Here is a 20,934-nt window from a genome sequence, read left to right on the forward strand (position 1 = left end):
ATTAGAGGAGTTTATAGAATACCTACTGTGAGAATCTGGCTCAGCTTGACAAACTATATTTTTTAAAAATTATTATTATTATTATTATTATTACTATTATTATTATTATTATTTATTTGCTTTACTGCTTAGTCTGTAACCATACAATAATATTGCAAAGAAGAGAAAATGCTGACAGATCATGTTCTGCTTCCATTGGCAGTGCTGATGTTTTATATTTATATGACAAATATCCTGGCAAAGCTTGGTAACTTTTACTTTGTTTCCATTTTTTAGACATTGTTTTATAACTCTTTGGAGCAGCCTTATTAACCTCTGAATTTCTCCAGTGGCACTGAAATGATCAAAAGGGTTGTTGTAGTAAGCACTGCAAAGCTGTCATTCCCTCAGCACCACAAACACTGCAGGTCCTTTCTTTAGGTAAGCAAAATATATTTCAGAACACTGTTCTTTGTGTTTGCATGAATGTATCATGCCATTACTTTCAATTTTCTAATTCTGCTTGCTTCCTATAGCAAAATATTCCAAAATGCCATATTTTTAACATTTGCTGGGCTAACTACTTCTAAATTCGAACTGTTTCAATCAATGCTATTTATGAAATTTCAAAACCTTGAATACTTTCTAGACAGTAGAGGAAGGTACATTTCTCTACTTTTCATTATTTTATAAACAAATAGAACAATATTGATTATATTAAATCAATATTATTGCATTGTTCATGTACCCATTTTCCTTTAGGCCTGGGCAAGGAAACACTTCTGGCATTACATGCAAGTTGAAAATCTGTGGGACTGCAGAAAGTGTGAGGTTTTATTTTGTGGGGAATTTTCCCACACATAAAGAAGCAGATTTTTTTCTTTTTTCTTTTTCTTTTTTTTCCTGTGGATGAAACCAAGAAATTCCCATCCAACCAAAAACTGAAATTTTATTCTTAAAATTATCAAGACAAGGGTTCTGAAGCAAATGAGCTGGCAAGAAATGAAATCTTTCTGGGGAACTTTGCACAGCATCCACTGAAGAGTGGACAAACATGATGCATTCACACAAGAACTGCCATTCCCCTTTTTCACTCAGTGTTTCTGCCTGGAAAAACCCTTGGATTCTGACTGCTCTCTTCTTCCTCTCCCTTCATCACATCCTCCACTTTTTTTCTTAGAGTCCCAGAAACTCTGCAGCCCCAACATGAACCTCAAAGGGTGCACAAGAGAGGGTGCACAAGCTGCTGCATGGATGTGGAGGTGGCCTGTGGACAGAATTTCTAACCAAGCCATCCCATGGGATGAGCTCCCAGTTGGGACCCAGTGCAAAACCCCACTGTTCTCCCATCCATGAGGAGCTGCCAGGGTGGTGTCATGCCAGGCTAATGGGCATTGAAGGCTTCCCCCCTGTGAGCAGCACTGAGACCCAGCAGCTCCCTCTCCTCTGTTCAGACAGGCACTGGGAAAGCTGCTTGGAGCTCTCCACCAGGCTCAGTTCTAAAGGCAGCTGAATGCTGATTTCTGGGACTGAGCTGCCCTTCCAGGCCCCTGCTCAGCAAACCATTTCTCACTGAATTAAGGGAATTTGAGTATGTGCTTATGCATTTTGATGAACAGAGAGAGCCTGCTGAATCAAAGGAACTACTGAGAGCAGAGGCCCTTAAAAATAATGATTTTTTTTTTCCCCTGTAAAAGTATCTGTTATTTATTCCCAAGTTCTTATCTTGTTTATAACAAAGAATGAACAAAATTCCTTTCCCAAGGCTGGATGGTCCTGGAGCATATCCACATCAAACAGGGACAAAAATAAGCTTAATTTTAGACAGAATAAATAAGCAAATGCTTCTTAGTCTCTTGCCTTCTATCTCTCTTCTTTTTTTTTTTTTTTTTTTAATATTTATTCCTCTGTACACAGTAAGCATAAGGTATTATGGCCTTATCCAAAGTCTGCTGGACTTGATGGAACTCTTTCTGTTGGCTTGAATGAGTTTTGGAGCAGACCTGGTGGCAAAGTATGGCAATATCTTTACAGAGGCTTCTTATCTACTGTCTAGATAAAGGAGTATTATTAAAATACCAGCCCAGCACACAAGTCCCAAGAACTGTCAATATTCACTGTTTTCCTTAATTTAACATTACCCTGTTTTCTTGCTGAATATTCTTTAGGAGCATCAAATCTGTAGCACTGGATAGGCTTCCAACCTCTGGCTCATTTTATAGACAATCTTTAAACCACAATTGTCTGTGAAGTACATCGCACACAAAGGTCAAAACAGTAGCTTCCAAACATTATCATAAACCATCTTTGAGATGAATGTGCCCCACACCAGAAGTTCCCATGTTTGCAATAAGGATGTTTGCTGCTGGTGATTTCTGTCACTGGGCAAGGCGCAGCCTGACAAGCTGGGGGTGCTGGGGCTGTACAGTCGGGGTGGTGTCCTGGCCTCTCCCCTGATAAATCCATCTGATAAATCCACCGTGGCTTTGGTGAGATAGGGCAACACGAAATGCCCATATTCCCTTCTATTTCATCTGATGAATTTCACATGAAAGAGCTGGGACATTTTTGCCACCAAGGCCCTGATCCAGCTGTCACTGCTGCCACACTGGAGGGCTGCTGTGGAGGTGATTCCCAGTGGGACAAGCTCATGGCTCCTGTGGCACCCAAGTCCCATGGACAGATGCATCTCCTTGTTTGACAGGGATCTTCCAGACCCTTAAGTGCTACCTATGGAAACACTTGGCCTCTTGTGTGGCACAGGGGGCTCGAGCGTGTCCAGAGAAGGACACAGAGCTGTGGAGGATTGTGGAGCACAAGACTGATGAGGATCAGCTGTGGGAGCTGGGGGTGCTCAGCCTGGACAAAAGGAAGCTCAGAGGGGACCTTCTCACTCTACAGCTCTATGAAAGGAGGGTGTAGCCAGGTGTGGCTCACTCTTCTCCCAAGTAACAAGCAACAGGACACGAAGAAATGGCCTCAAGTTGTACCACGGGAGGCATAGATTGGATTAGAAAAAAAATTATTCACTGAAAGGGTTGTCAAGCACTGGCACAGGCTGCCCAGGCAAGTGGTGGAGTCACCATCCCTGGAGGTGTATAAAAAACATGTGGCACTTGGGGACAGGGGTCAGTGGTGGGCTGGCAGAGCTGGGTTAATGGTTGGAGTAGATAATTTTAGAGATCTTTTCCAACCTAAACAATTCTATGATTCTGTACTGGTATCACACAAAACTGAGCCAACAAGAGGCCCCCCGAGCTCAGCTCCCCACTCCCACACTAAAAGCAGAGGGGTACAGGCAGGTCTGATTCATGTATATATTGTTGTAGTACTCAATACACACTCAGAAATCTTAAAGCAGATTGTGACTTGGCATCTATAACTAAAAGATATCGACACACAGACACTCAATGTGCTTTTGCAAAATGACTGAAAACCTGTTCTTTTCATGTTTCCTCAACACAAACATGACTGCATTTTGCTTTAGAATAACTTCTGCTCTGAGACATATTATCATGGGGTAAATGAATTTGTTACCTGTAGTAAATCCTTGTAAATAAAAGAAGCAGACCAACCTGCATATGTTTTTTTCTCTTCTTTTTTTTTTCTTTTTTTTTTTTTTTTTTGAGTTTGCATGCTTAATACAGAACTAGCAGGTTTAAAATCTCACTGAACATTCTATGTGAATTAATCAGATTCTAAAGTAATGTGGGAAGGAAAATAATGAAAAGTACAGCTTTTCATTTAAACATATGCAGCTCTTTTCATGCAGGGTTTTCATTTAGGATTTTTTTCTGGTTTTTTTTTTCTTTTTTAAATTACACTTTGCATTAAAGAACACAGCCAGTGTAAACACAGTCTGTAACACTTATAAAACAGTGCAAATTTTGTAAGTTTTTGGGAAGAAGTTGAAATACATATATTTATAATGGAGGTAAAATTGCTTTCTCAGTAGAAAAATACGTCTATTAAACACCTATGTTTGGAACTTAACTTCACAAAAGAGCAAGTTATAGTTCTATACTGTGTAATAAATTAATAGCTTTTCTAGATTTCCATTTTTAGTGTTAGTGTCAAATGCATGATAATTTTAGCAAAAAATTTGAGAAACACGTATTATTTAGAACTTAATGAAAAATCATACAGACAATGACTAGTGAAGGAGGGCACAGAATAAAGAACTGGGGGAAGAAGCAATGGAAAAATACTGACCTCCACGAATTATTGCACATTTGAGATCATTTTCATGGCCTTTGGGCCAATTCTGGATACTTTTAAGTCTTAGGTCAGTGTTTGTTTCCATTTGACTGTAGGGTACAATTTAGGAACCACTGCAAAATGTCAAGGATTTACTGAACTTGTTGGTTGATGAAACCACAGGCAGCTGAGTGCAGAGTGCTAACTTTTATTCATGCAATCAAAGAGAACAATGCTAAAGACATACTGAAGCACAGGCATAGTTGCCTGCCTTAAAAATATTTTTGGGAACTTGCTCCAGCAGATCTTATTGAGACACAACTCTCATGTCTGCTGTGTTTTCATTAAAGCCATGCCAAAACCTGCAAAACTGGCTTTTGCCTCCATTATTTAGAGCTTTTTTTCCCTTTAATACGGTTGTTTCCATAGCCTGACTCTGCCTTAGCCAGCTGAGTGTGGAAATCTCCATGGAACACACTGGTGCTCGCTGAGCAGCAACGCCTGATGCTGAGCACCTGTGTAACAATTCTCATCCACCAGCAGCAGGAATGCCATTCATGACAGCTAAATGACAGGATCCTATTTGACTGATGGGATCACTCACACAAGGGTGAAATGCAAGACCTTGCCAGTTGCTTAAAAACATCGCTTTTCACTAGTTGCACAGACAGCAGAAATATTCCTGCTTCTGCCATATTTAAAAGGTACATAAATTGGCAGGTAGATAAATGAGAGAAAACTCTTTCAGGTGATTATCACTGCAATGGAAGTCAGACTTACTAGTAAATCTGAATAATTTAGCACTTAATCTCTGAATATTGCTGTAGTACTTCTTTTCTATTGCTGATGTTCTCACAAAAAAGGTTAATTTCAAATTGTAACTACTGGTTTTGGAAAAAAAAATCCTACATAAAATTATTTTACTACAAATCTTAGACCTTAAGAAATTCCAGATTAATGAATTGGCCAATAGACAGCTAAATTTATACTTAAATTATTTGGAAAAAGTCATTAAAAATCTGCAAAAAATTGTGAAATAATCTATAGTTGACAGAAAAATTGTTTAAAATCCTTCTAAACATCTTCCAGTATTCTAGTAAGTTGTTTAATAAAATCACATTGCTAACCATTGACTAGGAATACAACATGCCCCAATAAAATGAAGAGATGCTTATGGGAGCAGGTGATTTATTTTGTAGCAACTGTTAATATGCACTTTATTGATAAAGCTTCATCTGCATTGTTTCAGCTGGGCATCTTCTAAGAAGTATTTGCAAGACAATGTTACCAGGAAGGTTTCCTTCTCCTTCCTTTTCAAGAGGATTCACCCCTTGTGGTCTGTGCAGGAGATAATAATTTTTGTAGCATGATTAGAATTTCAAACTCTACTGTAGTCTATATGAAAAACCCAACAACTTCTGTGTATTCCAAATACTGTTACTTAAATATGTATGGATGTTGGAGATCGCATACAGTGACCTTTTATCCATCCCAGATTATAAACCTACTGTGAAGTGACAGGATGAGTTTTTTTCTCTCCCCCCTCCTTTTTGAAGAAGCAATAAAACTGTACATTAAAAGACAGGAAGGACATTACTGAGTTACAAAAGAATGCCCCCTTCGTCAATAATTTGTAAATGTAAACAAAAAAGTTCAAGTAGAAAAGCAAACAAGTGTGCTGCTGCTTTGAATAGTTTTTCTCACCCCACACGGGTAGGGCAAAGTTCTTTACAAACATCCCTTCACGGTGGCCATGAAGCGTCTCTAAAGAGCCCTGATGTTCACTACCAGATGTCACTGGTGAAGCTGAGCTCCTTGGCCGATAAGGGTAGCAAGGGGTTGTTCCTGTGGAACTCCTGGGGGTCCTTGACGGCGTTGTTGAGAGGTAGCTGTCCGTTGAGGAGTGTCAGGGGGATGTTACAGTACGTGTGGTGGTTGCTGATGGAGGCCATGGGCAGCGTGGCTGCAGACACGTCGTACTCGTAGCCTCTGCAGTAGTGCCTCATGTGCACCGAGTCTGCCTGCTGGAAATCGCCTAAATCCGCCCGCGACTCCACCAGCGTGGCAGAAGTGCCTGTGACGGCAAGAGAGGGCACAGTCTGGAGGTCTCCAAAGAGGCCCTGCTCTGCAGAATCCAGGACCTGATGCCGAGACACCACCTCCTTTTTCTTCCCTGGCATTTCAAAGACTAGGCGCTTCCAAAACTTAGAATTCAGTTTGCTGCTTTTTGGTCCTTTCCACTTGACCACTGAGAGAAGTTTGATGGTGTGCTTTAATGATTCCACTTCATGATAATTCACCTTCCCTTTTAATTCAGTACACTCAATCAAAATAACTTTGATTTCTCCACTGACTAGCATGTTATGGAGTCTGTTTTCCATCTCAAAAATACTCCATCCTCTCCTGAGAACATAGTCTGGAGTTAACACGATTATGAGTCTTCTGCTTTGCTCAACACATCTTGTGAGATCTTCAATGTAGGCTACAAATTATAGAAAGAGAGAAAGAGTAAAGAAGTCTATCGTATTAAAACATCAGGCTTGCAATCAAGTATAACAAAATCCTGCATTTTACTGATCCGCACCATTTAAAATGGGCATTTCAATATACTCCAACAAAAATAGGATTGTGTATCACAATATATTTCTATTTATGGAGTACATAGAAAACTCCTTAATAACACCCTCCATCCTTTCTATTTCTTCCTGTTCATTGCAGCAGAATGACATTTACATAACACCCTTGCTGTGTAGGTGCATTAGAGAATAAAAACACACAGTTCACTTAGTGAAAAAAATATAGGTCAAGATCAATGTAATGTTTGTGTGAATTCTAACATTAACATTGGTTATGATTAACACTGTGCTGAGGGAAGCACGCTCTGGGAAGCGGTTCCCGTGTTCCAGGTGCAAAGACATGAGGGTGCTGTGTATGAACCATAACTTGCCAAAGCTCAAAAAGAAATGAACCCTCATCACATGCAGAAATTGTGCTATTGCATAGAAGCATCATGGTAGCTTTTTCTTCTTTAGGTATTGACCACAAAAGCACAAGAACATTCTTTGTGGCCCAGTGGTCTGTTTTAATATCACAAACCTGTGCTTCTATGTACCCCAAGGTATTAACAGAGACTTCACAAGTGACAGGAACAAATGGAAAATTTAAACATATTGGAAGTATTTATTTGTTGAGACATCAGTGACAAAGAAAATAGTAGAATTATTTTATTCATGCATGCCAAGTAGTTGCAGACGATCAGTGTAAGCAGAAATGCCAGCACCATCAGCAGCTCCATGATACCAGTTTATTGAACTTCAAAATATTCGTGAAGTTGGACTTTGATCCCTGAGTTTCATTTATCCCAGGGATGGAAGGGAAGAGAAGCCAAATACACTGGTCTGACATGGAACGGGATGGGAAAGAGATCTACTTACAGACCTGATCCAAAACCCATTCAAATGAACAGACTTCATTCAACAAACTTCAATGGGTTTTAGGTCAAGACCAGAAAAATTAAATCCCTTGAACAAAACCACTAAGGGCAGAAAATGTTCATTGGTTGCACAGCATTACAACTGCAAGCTTTGAGACAGGATGTCTTTGTGTTTTTAAACTACATGAACCTCTTGACCATGCTACTGGGAATGTGCTGCCTGACAACACAGGAGAAGCACGTGTTAGAAATGAAGACTTGGACACAAGAGCTGCACAGAACAGATCTTTACTCAGCACAGGGCAGGACCTCTCTTACACATCTGCCCTCTAGTAGGAACAATAATTACAAATAACATTATTAATCAACATCTGTTACTGCAAGACTCATTTTATAGTCCCAGGCACCATACCACAGCATGCTTAATCACACCACTTCCAATAAAGTAAATGGCTACAAAATAGGCCAACAGGAACGTTCTAAAATAGCTTATTTTCATGAGACTGAAGGCATAGTTAGCATCAAATCTGCCTTTACCAATGTTTTATTTCACCACTTAGCAGCAAGAAGAATTTCTTTCACAAATGGAAAAAAGGCAATTGCAAACATCCCACAGACACACAAAAATTTAAGACATACACATACATTACAAATGTCTATGCAACAATCCTGACTTTTAGTTAATGGTTTATGACTTTTTAATCATGCAGCATTTACAGTTTTTTTTTTTCCTTGAAATACTTTATGAGGAAAGCCCCCCACTGTTCTGCATAAAATAGTTACTCATTAATGAAAAAATTCAACATTAAAATCCATGGGAGAGGCAGTGGAGCGGGGAGAGCATCAGCAACAATGAGAAAATGATAAGCAGAACTGGTGAAACAAAACTTAAGGAAAGGTAGAAATGTTCAATACAATGGAAAGATATTATCCCAATGTATCAACAGCTCAGACTCTTCATTTTCTTCCTTTCTTTCTGCTCCCAAAAAGAAAGAATTTAGGTGGGAAGCTTCATCATTAGAGGTTGAATCTGCAAGATACAGTAAAACAACAAACTATCATGCATCTTTCCTGAGACATATTCATCCCTCCTCCAAACAACTCAGAACACTGCTATGCACAAGACAATTCTCTGCAGGACACAATACTGGGCAATATCGTATGTCCAGGGCAGTCTGAGCATGGCCATGCATATCCAAATGCATCCAATTGAGAAAAAACACAAACCAACAAAACAAACAAAAAAATCACTCCACTTTCATCTCTTCAAATATCCAGCACCAACCATTTCAACAGCAACGCCCCAGCAATAATCCATCACACCATCGCAATCAAAAAGTTGTCAGCCTTTGCCTTGGGCAAAAAGGGCAGAAAGAAGCTGAAAGAAATTTCCTGTTTTCTTAGGTGGACATTTCTCTCCTCTGTGCTTCTCACATCTCTTTTGGATGCCCACCTTCCTTACTGGGTATTGCTACACATTAGAGCTCTGTCCTCAGCTGACTAATGAACATCTTCACAAATGGTCATGAGGTGATCCCTCAGATTCCATGCTTGGAGCTGGTCACTAGTAGATGTGGCCAATGAACAGGGGACTTGTTGATGCACTGAGGATGAAGTACACTGAGTTATAAGAAACTGGAACCCCAAATTTCCAGCCTTCTGGTCCAGAAGTACTTAGTACTCCCACTAACTCCAGCTTAGGACTACTACTGAAGGCAGATGACAATTTTCCTGGAGCCTGCGGTTCCATTGGGTGCACTCTACAACATGTCAAATTTGCACAACTTGAACATTTCTGTGAAGAAAGACATGGGGAGAGAGATTCCTGTCTCTGGAAATTCCAGATTTATTTTTCCCAGTGGTACCAACCTGACTGCATAAACCTCTGAGTCACTAAATCATCCGCTCTCCTTTTACTTCAGAATTGCAGACTTCCCAAAATACTGCAGATTCAGTTGTCTGTCCCAAGTGTTCAGTCCATTAGAAGGTCCTAAATCCAAGCAATCTATATTGCAATGTGGGATGGAGAAAGGGTTGCTTTCACCTTTCCAGTGAGCTAAGAAATTATTGTCAGGCAATGGCTCTGTTTCATTTACAAGAAAAAAACTGAAAAGGAACTTCAGGAATAATGTCACCAACGAGTATCAAGTGTAAATTTCCAGAGTACCATATTTCCATCAGATAAATATAACTTCGCCGTAACTTCACTTTTGCTGCAGGAGGTATCAACTTCAATGATATTTCATTGTAAGGGGAGAAAAAAAAAATGTCTTGACAAAGTCAGTATGGAATTATTCACTTTTAAATCCCAGGGATTGTATTTTATCATAAATTAGAATGTAAAAATAAGATGTCAGCGTTAGATTAAACCCACTTGTTTTTACTGAAAAAACACGTTTTAAATTTTGACTGTTTTCCCCCTTCCCTGAAACACCATTTTGCAACATGGTACAAAACTGTTCTCAAAATATTAGCAATTCTCATAGGTAAAAAAAAAAAAAAAAAGAATTTACATTATATGTGGCTCTATCAGTAACTTACTTGCATCACATTCAATGTAATGCCCAAGGAGGAACAGACAACAAGAAGTGTTAATACTCAAACCCAAATGTTGTTTTTTGCGTGGCTCCCTTGAGTAATGAAGAGAGATCACTTGACAGCAAATATGTGCTCACCAAACACCATCTACATGTAACAATGCTGAACTGTAGTTTGGCACACTGAAGAAGAGAATTCCAAGAAATGCATCCTGTTTGCAATTAAATCATCTGTAACTGCCTATGGAACCCTTAAAGAGCTACATTAACCACAGGCTGGAAGGAAACCTAATATGCAAGCAGACAAGGAGCAAGGAAATTAATGAACACTGTGGGCACAGAGTTGCTTACACAAAGAAATGACTGTCTAACCAGATTCAGATGATTTGCTGGAGTTGAGGGAGTAGGAAAAAACACTAGAAATCATATAAAATCCTATGGATATTTTTGGGAAACATAGTTTGCAGCACTACAAGAACCAAAGAGTATACCATCAAACCCATGGCACTCTGAAAATAACCAGCCTTTCTGTGTTTGGCAGTGTGACCATCACTTAAGAAAGTTATTTATAGAAGAGTAATTCAGTTCTGGTTTCCTAGCTGAATAGTTCCCAAACCCTGAGTCTGATTACTTTATTATAACAGCAATGATTTTGTGTCTTTCTTTTCCTATTTATTAAATGTTTTCCTTCTCTTAGCTTGGACCAGAACAGCTGAAACACAGAGGAGAGTAATGGCCCTTTCCCGAAGAGAGCCCAATCCCAGGATGAACTGAGGGACAGCTGATGAGTTCAACATAAAGAAACAAATAATGCAGATTAGTGCACTGTAGGACAGCCAGCCCTTCTGCCTTTTGTTCATATTTATTCCTCTCTCAGCTGACATCCGTGTGTATCCCTGCTGCCCTCATCCATGCCTGACATTAAAAGTAAGATTCATACAGAGCAGACAACCAGGGACTTCTGAAAGGAGTATGTGGAGCTGGATATTGCTCCAAAGAAACAGTATCCTTGCTGGGCAGAAGAAGAAATGGCAGCCAAACTAAGGCTCCTTGGAAACCCCAGACACTTGGTCCAACTGGGTTTTCCTCATGCAGGAACCCAGGAAGCTGAAACTCACCAGGCAAAAACCACACAGGTGGGCAGACAAAACTACAAAGTGCCAGAACTACAATACTGACTGCTGTGTGCTTTTATCACATGCCTTAGACACTCTCCCCCTGTGCTGAGAGCTTCTCATTTTTCACATAAACAAATATTTTTATTCCATCACTGTTGTTCTTTTCACTGCCTGATCTCATACCCTGGGCTGAGCTGGAGTGAATTGTTGGTGTTTTTTCAATCCTGTCAAGACCAAATGCACATATGCTTAGAGAACAACTAGATTATGCTCTAATAGATATGTAATGCTGTAAAGGTCTAACTTGACAATTTTTACCTCTTCAATTTCAGGTTTTAAAATAATTTGCAGAAACCATGGATAAAAGTAGCTTCCTCTGATGTAGTCCTGATTTTAGAAGAAGTGCAAATAGATATTTTTCTCTGCAGACATCATCCTTAGCAAGATAAAAATGGCTCAGGTGAAAACATAACTCACCTTGTTAACCCTCCACCAACTACTCAATCTCCTCAGGTGTCCTAACATTGAATTGAAAAAACTCACAGAGCTTGAGATGCTTGTTGTGGGAAAGGGTTTGTTAAAAGAGCCCTGAAAACGAATAGGGTGAAAATAATGAGAACTGCTAAAGAATTCAGTAACAACTGCAAGAGCATCTCAGGGATCGCAGTCTCTTATTCAGGTTAACTTGCCCAGTTACACCTAAGTTACCTAGGCAGAGAGGTGTGTGTGCTGTCAGCTGTGACAGAATGAAGAACACTCATTCTGTTAAGACCAAAGTGTATTCTTTAAGAAAAAATAGCTGCTACAGTACTTCCCACAACATGCAACTCAGTTCCTGGGTTACAAACTCTGTCTACATCACCATGTCTCCCTGCTGGGTCGCCAGTCTTGCCTCCCAGCCGGCATGGCTGTGTGGGAGTATTTTCCATGTTGCCAGTTCAGGGACTTGGATCCATCCATGCTGCTCTCAGGCAGCACCAGGAGTCTGATCACAAAGGTCCTTGCTGGCCACTGTGTGATGGGCATCACTGAGGCCATGGCATCCTTCATGGTGGGTCTCCCTCCCACTAGGACAAAATGCTCCAGTGGGATAAAATTTGTATTCCGTCAGGGCTCAGAAACCAACACCTACTGCAAAACACGACTCAGCCCCATCTGACCTGAACCCTGGGATGTGTTTCCCAATGGTGAAGAGGTGGCCTCAGTTCCCACAGCCAGCACCTCTGACTTCCTGGGGACAGCAGCAGTCACTCCATGGACATCCCTGGGCCAGAGCTGAAATCAGAACTTGGATGTGCCCTGGGGAGGAGGTGGCTGTGGGTGTGTCCCAGCACAGCACATGTGCCTGTCATCTCTCCCTCGGCTGCACAGGGACATGCAGAGCCCACCACAGCTGTCCCCAGAGGTTAGCCATGAGCCAGCTGGACAGAAACACAATCAAACTTGTCCCTGAATTTTCCCCAAGTCAGCTTTTTAGGTTGTTTGCAGAACTGCGCAAGGAAATTAATGAAATATTATTTAACAAATCTATTTTTTGCCTGCTCTCAAATGCAGGGAGCAGCTGCAGGATGCCAAGAAGGAAGCGAATGGTGCACACCCTCCCGTGGCAGCTCCTCACAACTGCAGGGACTGCAGGAAGCACCAGCCGTGCACAGCTCCTGGCTGCACTGCTGGGGTGACACACACCAAGGTACACACGATAGAGAAGGACACACATCAGAACAGGGAGTGGGAAATGATTACGTTGATGAAAGTAATTTACACTGAAAGATGAGGAAGTGAAACGTGAGAAGAGATATTTCCTAAAATAAAACAATTACTGTGATCAACCCCCTGTTTTTCTGTAGAAATCTACCCTGGAGAGCTATATATTTTGTTACATCTGCCAATTTTTGAGACAGTCACTCTAAAATATGCTATGTTTTCCTCTGAAGCTTCTAGCAGGCCCATTCCACATCACACTGCCTTCACTAAGCACTGCAAGTTTTTGTGAGAGTGGTGAGTTTTAGGCAGAACACTTTCCACTACTCCAGGGCACATGAAGAGCTCACAAATGCAGGAGGCCAAGTCTTCCCTCCTTCCCCATCCCCCCACACTCCCTCTAGCCCCTCTTGAAATGAAGTGTTTCCCCCCCTATCTTTTTCAAAGCTAAAGCATGCAAATCATACTCATTTCAGCTCCACATTTTATTCTGCCTTGTCATTATGTCTGATTAGGCGTTCTTGAAGCTCCATGTGTTAGAATCAGGCCTTTTCATAACACTGAAGAAGTGAGTTTGAGAGGAAAGAAGAAGGATTAAATCTGTGAATGTTCATAAATGAGAACTGACATTTTCAGGTACCCTACATTTTCAGGAGAGGTTTAATGAATACCCAAAGTGATGGCAAGTATTTGCTGAGTGCCATGCTGACAAAAATAGACAAAAATAAAATACCAGGCTGGCTGGAACAACAATTGGAAAAAAGAATCTCATTTCAGATTAATCTGTGCTTCAGCATAGTTATCATTGAAGGGTTAACTTTAACCTTCTTAGTTCACTTGCCTAATTGCTATGTATAACTCTGCTATATTGTTGGATATGAAACAACTAGTTACAACAATTCAGTGGTTTTTACCAAAAAAAAGACTTATTTTCTCTTAATAATATCTAAAAAATTGATATCATTTTCTTGTACTGTAAGAAATAAGAAAGCCATGAACCAAGTCCCCTTTCTGTAATTTGTCACTATGGGAGGAAAACTTACACCTTGCAGGGGCAAAAAGAAGAAGTGAATCAGCTCTAAACTAGGAGCTGAAAATGCATGGGATAAATTCAAGCCCCCTGCACAGGCCTTTCATGATCTCTGGTGAGGCTCTGACTCCTCTTTCCCAGTGGTAAAGGGTTCAGAGTTCTCTTTCCAGTGCTCTCAAAGGTCAGAGAAGAAACAGACTCTGCCTTCTGGGTCAGGCACTGGCGATTGGCACAGTGAGGCAGCAGTTTCAAGTCCTTTGGCAGGCAGGTTGTAATGCAGCTATGCTCGAGCTGTTCCATGTTTGGGGACATCTGCTCTACTACAGCCATTGCTTTGTTCTCTTGTTCATATTTCCTACACAGTAGCACATACAGAGAGAAGCTCATGTTCTCCTCTGTTGTTTTTATGAAAGCGATTTGGAGATGGAATTTGTAACAAAAAAGAAAAAGCTGATTTTTCACAAGTGTAGCACTTCAAATAAATATGATATTACAGCAAACATTCTGTGCATTCAAAATTCATCACCACAATGGATACGATTCGTGGTCTTTTTGACTTGCTCAAAAATGAGTCTGGTAGAAGAAATGCCATAACTACCACTAGGAAAGCAATGACCTTTGGTAGAGACATCCAAAGGTGCTGCCGAATCTTATGAGACTTACAAGTTAAGGAAAAATCCAAAAGACAATAGAAAAGATGACTTTTACCTGTAATGCTGCTGTAGAGAAAATGCTAATCATTGAAAATAAATAATAATCCCATTTTCAATCAAGTAACAAAGATGATAAAATCCTTTTAGAAAGTTTCCTGCTTAGTGACCTGTGTTTGATGTAGACATTTTGGATTTGGTATTGCTTGCAGTGCTGCAGCCTTCCCTGTAGGAAGGTCCAGCTCCTGTTCCCACTGAAACTAATGGCAGCTCCCTCTGATTTCAGTGGTTCAGGTACAAGCTCTAACAGAGAACTCAAATTTGCAGTGCTGAGGAAACTTTTCCATTCTTTGCAACCACTTCCCAAGGTTTTCCATATCTAGTACTTATCACACAGTCCAGGCCTTTGTGACACATCAGGCAGAAATAAAACTCTAAGGTCAGAAATACTTACTTCCACTAGGGATCAGGTCCCTATCTGGAATGAAGAGCTTATATCCATAGTGCTTTTCTAGAACATCTGGCAGAATTTCAAGTGCAAACTGCTCCTCTTCATTATTATCACGATCTAATGCATCAGGATCCACTTTGGTATATGAAAGATAAGCATCATATTCTTTGTTGTCTGCAAGAAAACAAATCATGTTCAGCCTGCTGTTTGCAAGAACACTACAAGGAACACAGGAAAGTACTGGGAAATTGTTTTATTCCTTGAAACCACAAAGTATTTCCCAACAAAATGGGGACTTTTCATAGGAACATATCATCTGGGTTCCAGGCAGAAATCACATGAATCCTTTCAGTTTTCTTCTGCATGCTGAGCAGTAACTCTGCTCCATGTGGTCAGATATGTGTTGAAAAGATCATGGGCAAAATTTTCATCCAAATACAAAAGTGGAAACTTTTATTTTAATATTACATATTTGTAATGCAATTCTTTCAAATTCTATTCCTGAAGAGTTCTAGGAGTATGCTAAAGTTTTGAGCTTGGAAAAGTTTTGAGCCTGGAAAGTTTTGAGAAAGGAAAATTTCCTTCCATATGTAATTGTGAGACATGACTTAATTCAAATGAATACTGACTATTCAGAAAACAATGCCAAATACAAACAGTTCAAAGTATTTTTTTTCAGAGAAACACATAGTTTTAAAAATCAATATCATAATTTTAGATCACAATCCATTTGATCCAGGAGATTTGAAATACTTGGGGATCACATTATAAGAGAGACAAATAACTCCCAAAAGGGGCAACACTCCTCCTCCTCTTCCTCCTCCTGCCCAGCACTGGGGCTTGTCTCCGGCTCTGCTTCTGCTAAGAGCTCATGAGTGTGCCAGGAGCAGAAGTGGTGCCACCACAGAGCTGGGGATCCATGCTGGGATCAGACTGTCTTAGTGACATTTCTCTTTGTATTCCTCTGCAGTAATGGAAAACAGTATATTGAAAAAGTCAACCTTCAGCAATTTGGCCTCCAGGGAAGAGCACAGCTGCCATTATTTACAGAAAATGAAAAATCAAATAGTTAATATTGTGTGAAGAAAACTGCATGAATGGCAGGTTTCTGAGTACCAATTATCTGTAAATAATTGTGCATGTGAAAGATAATTAAAGCAGTTAAAATTCCTCAATATATTCTGATAAAAAGAACAAATAAATAATAATAATAATAATAATAATAATAATAATAATAATAATAATAAATGATCTCTTGATGACCTTGAACTGATGGTTACTTATAATTCCTGACACAAAGCCAGACCCATGACGGTCAGAGCTGTAGTCAAAGCATGTGAATAATTACATATTTGTAAAAGGCAATTTTCCTGGTGTCACCGTGGCTGTAGGGGAGGATGGAAGATGTCCACCTGGCTTGCTGACATTCCTCTGAAGTCAACAGGCCAGCCAGCTTTGGAGGCCTATCCAAAAGCTGCCACCCTGTCCATAAGGAAGCCTGCCAGAACCTTTTAAGAGATGCCAGTGATCCCGGAGGCAGTATCCCTGCAAAGGTCTGAGAGCTGTGCGAGGGCAGCAGAGCACTGACATCCCTGACTGCAGAGCAGCATGAGAGCTCCCTGAGCCTCCTGCCCCCGCAGGGGCACAGCTGCCCTCCCCAGTCACCTCAGCTCACAGTGCCAGTGAGCAGGATGTTGACAGAGGCAGCTCCCTCAGGCTCCTGGGAGCTCGTGTGTTGCTGTTCCAGCTCCACACAAGCTTCATGTACCAGGACAGGGAAGAAGGAGCTGCCTGCATTCACCCACTGCTGGCTCTGGGGGCTCTGGGAGCAGCACTGTTTGGAGCCATTTCCTAAATGGATCCTTTAATCTTCATTGTCATTTTCTCTAAAAGCAATGCTACACACAACACAGGAAGTGAGTGTGTCCAACATTGCTCATGTGGGATATTTTTAGAAATAGGAATAAAGCAGATCTGTTGAGTTCCAAATCTTCTTTTTTAAAGAAATACACGTATAAGTGGAAAATGACCCTGTGATTGCATCTATACAGCTGAGTGCTCATGGGAGCACTGTATGCTCCCACTACTGCCTACATGAGAAGAAACAAACATTCCCATATATGCTTTGACTTCTGTGACATTCTGCCTCCATCTTTCATCCTGCAGGATCAGAATGAGACACAAAGCTGTGGAAGGTCTACAATTATGCACTGGAAAAATAAAAGGTTGTTTTCAAAATTTACAGGCACACAAAATCCCCAATGTACTCATGGGGTTTCCTCTAAACAACCAGAAAACAATATTGTTTCATAAATTAAAAAGTGATTGAACCAAGGAAATTACATGAGTAAAAATGCAGTAGCTTCACACTGAAAACACAGGATAAACAAATTGAAGCAGGCTGGAGGAAGTTACCACTTTTGGTTGGTGTGAAGCAGAGATATTATGTTGGTATAATACCAAGGTGTTTGAGGTAAAGTACTTCTCAAACCCCATAATATCACCTTTCCCTTTGTCCTAGGTACCAGTATAAATATTGTGTAGTATGAAAAGAAGTATCATTTTAGTTTTTTTCCCAGTCACACATGAGGATTGAGAAAGATCAAGTTTCCTGATCTCTATTCCTGCTATTTATCACAGAATCACAAAGTATTCTGAGCTGGAAGGGACCCACAAGGATCATCCTTCCTCCTTCTAAAATCCCCTAGATGTCATTCCATCCATTCTCCAAAACTCATATGGATTTCATTGTACTGGAACCTTTTCACACCGTATCTACTCATTGTGAAACAGAAACATTTATTACTGCGATAACAGAAATGCCAATTACAGAAAGCAACATGTCTATGCAGCTGCACATTGTTTTGGCACTATGGAAAATGTGTTCCCTGCTCTCTTTTACATCTAGAAACATTAGAGTTTGTAGATGTAGCATTCCAGAGCCTGTGTGACTGCTAAGTGTTGCAGTGGGCTATGGCAAGTGCCTGTACTTGAATACTGCACTTTCTCTCTTTAGCAGATACTACTTAGATGCATATTAATAGCATATTAATTATGAACTAAGTGTTAAGAACAAAATAATAGGATTTAAAGACTGGGATTTAGTTTACCAGACTTACTCCAGCTTCATAGGAGAAGTAATGTTATATATTCAGGAGAATTGAAGCTTTAATTTAAAAATAAAAGTTTAGCTTTAGGCACCAAACAGAATATATGCTAGTGAGAGAGAAGGTGGGGGAAGAAAAACGGAAAACAGTCTAGTTTATTCCTAAAGATACTCCTCAGGCAAGCTGTACATTCCCACCAAGTTGTTTACAGTCTCCCAAATAACTGGGGTAACCAGCTAGCCCCATAACAATCACCTCTCACTAGTCAGAGGAGGTCATTGGTAGCCTGGTGGCAATTCAATGAAAATGCTTCATGAAGAACACCTGGTGAAAGGCTGCTCAGGTATACAGTGTGGATCTCAGGAGAAGGGACCTTTGACACATGAAAGTAAAGAGTTCACAAATGACATGTGAGCCTCTGTACCAGACTCATGAACAATTCTTCTGGCTTCCTTTTGCTCATGACAGAGCCATGAGCAGTGATATTTCTGTGGAAAGACACATTGATCTCAGGGGGCTTTGGGAGAAAGTCTTAGGGCTTTGCACTGTTGGGTGCTTAGTAGTTTAAACTAGCAGCAGGTATCTTTTAGGATGCATTTAGATCTCGCTACTTTGGGTCTCTGAAATATTTCCATTGCACACATTGAGTTTCCTGTGCAACTGCTTACCATCAGCTGCTTCATCTCCTCCAAAGTTCTGTCTGTAGAACAGCATTAACTCTATGTTGTAGCACTTATAGATGGTCACGAGCAAAATAAGCAGAAGAAGGATGGCTCCCAGTCCTCCAGCAAGTTCTATTTTGTAGATCAAATCTAAAATTAGCAAGGAAAGGCAAAAATGTTATGATCTTTCCAAGCTATATTTTCTCTAATCCACTGTAAAATTCCACATAAAATTGTGCAGCTTCCAATTATAACCACCATAACATTAAAAATGTCTAATAATTTTGTCCATTATCTATGACTTAATTTTTCTAATTTACTCCACCTACTGCCCATCTGAAATAACCATCTGAAATCCAGAATGCATTTGAGGCTATACATGTAAATCTCCTACACAGGAACTATGTAGTAATTTTACACAGAAGAGTAACCAACTTTTAATGAGCTGGTAGAGTTTGAAATTTCTGCACTGGCAGAGTGCATCAAATGCTGTATGTATAGCATATGAGAACAGATTGGGAAGGATCTGGTCCCTCCCCCACCAAATTAGACAGCTTTGGTTTTATATTTGTGAAGCCTGTGGACAAGCTGATGTGAGCTGCCAAGCCAGGGCTTCAGCTGGATCACTGGAAAATGAGTTGAGCTTGCAGAAGCCCAAGATAACACAAGAAGCCTGGAGCCCACATGAGGCTGCAAAGAGCCACTTTGTTTGTCATGGCTGCTATCAGACTTCTCACATATCTGTGGAGTTCACATACTTTAATGGGACCTAGTGTTAGTTAAAATTTTCTACTCAGATGCTTTTGTTAGGAAACACCACAAGAGCTCAAAGAACTTCACAAATGCATCCAGACACAGTGATCCACCTTTTACAGCTGGGGAAACAGGCTTAGAAAAGAGAAGCAGCATGTTCAAGGTCAGTCAGCAAACCAATGACAAAGTGGGATAAAACCCCTTGGATGCCAGTCCAGAGCTCCATCTGATACAGGAGACTAACTTGAACAGCATTGCTCTTTATCCTGAAATGTCCTCTGGAAGTAATATTGCTCCTAACACCACCTGGTAACCATAAAAGACACGGGATGACAATTTGACTCTCACAGCCTGTATTAGTTCAGATAAGACGTCATGAAGATATTTTCTGCTGTGACAAACAGAACTTGCCAAACTAATACAGGTGGGACAAAGTTTTTGTGATCTTTACACTTGTAAAACTTAGGTCAGAAAGAATTACTTGTATGTCATTTGTGTCACTTTCAAGATAAAAATGAAATTAGCTGCGTATCTTTGGGGGTTATTCTTGCCTCGCTGTGCTTTATATTTCAATAATTAACATCAGATGTCAAGCTATTCCCAGTTTACAGTATCTCTGATGTCTGTCTGGCAAGAAGTCATGGACTAATAGATGGAAAAAGTCTATTATAATAGCTATTTAATCTCTCTGAGAACACAGGGAATTCATGGGACTTTTACTACACTGCGTGATAAAGCTGCATGTGCTCTGGGGGATAAATCTAGGCAAATGGAGAACAGAGTTGGTTAAAATCACTTTTGAGGGGAATTTTATTTTAATTGTACTGAATCTTTTTTTGCTAGGAAACTGAGATGATGGCAAAACTGCCAGTTTGGAATGAAAGAAAATGCTGAGCCTTGCAGCTGACACAGGAGCAGAGTTGTGTACACTTTTGTTGGGGGAATAGCAGGGTATTAGGCAAACCCACAAAATCCAGCTCAAAAGGCAAAACTGATCAGCTTTTGCACGTCCAGTGTCTGTCCTTCTGCCCCATTGACTTTCCTAGAGGACAGACATAAGGAGACAGAAAACCAAGGCTTCTGAGCTGACTTTATTTCCATTCCAAAGTGGAGGCAATGAGAGGAACCCAGGATGTTCAATTTTCTTGCCTACTCTACATAGTCTTGGCATCTGATTAATTCCTTCCTCCTTAAGTGGTTCTCACTGAGATAAATAAGGAAGCAGCATATCAAACACTAGAAAAGAAGTTGAATCTGGTCTCAGTGCTATAAGAGTGACTGAAAAATAACAAATAATAATATTTATAGTTTCTAAT

At 40.3% G+C, this 20,934-nt stretch overlaps 1 protein-coding gene across 8 annotated transcripts in view; it reads right to left on the reverse strand.

Annotated features, from left to right (window-relative positions):
• Positions 1-3,424: 3,424 nt before the first annotated feature.
• Positions 3,425-20,934, reverse strand: part of IL1RAPL2 (interleukin 1 receptor accessory protein like 2) — a 373,503-nt gene continuing 355,993 nt past the window's right edge. For all 8 annotated transcript variants that reach the window (XM_088062810.1, XM_088062814.1, XM_088062811.1 and 5 more), the window contains 3 exons: positions 18,872-19,015; positions 15,100-15,270; positions 3,425-6,658 (listed from right to left, as the gene is read on the reverse strand). In XM_088062810.1, the coding sequence (XP_087918936.1) occupies positions 5,961-6,658; positions 15,100-15,270; positions 18,872-19,015 (1,013 nt within the window). In that variant the 3' untranslated portion in view covers positions 3,425-5,960. The remainder of the gene's footprint in view (positions 6,659-15,099; positions 15,271-18,871; positions 19,016-20,934) is intronic.

This window comes from Pseudopodoces humilis, chromosome 15 (assembly GCF_049639895.1).
Source record: "Pseudopodoces humilis isolate 2021_Gansu_Grassland_sample_001 chromosome 15, ASM4963989v1, whole genome shotgun sequence".
Taxonomy (NCBI): domain Eukaryota; kingdom Metazoa; phylum Chordata; class Aves; order Passeriformes; family Paridae; genus Pseudopodoces; species Pseudopodoces humilis.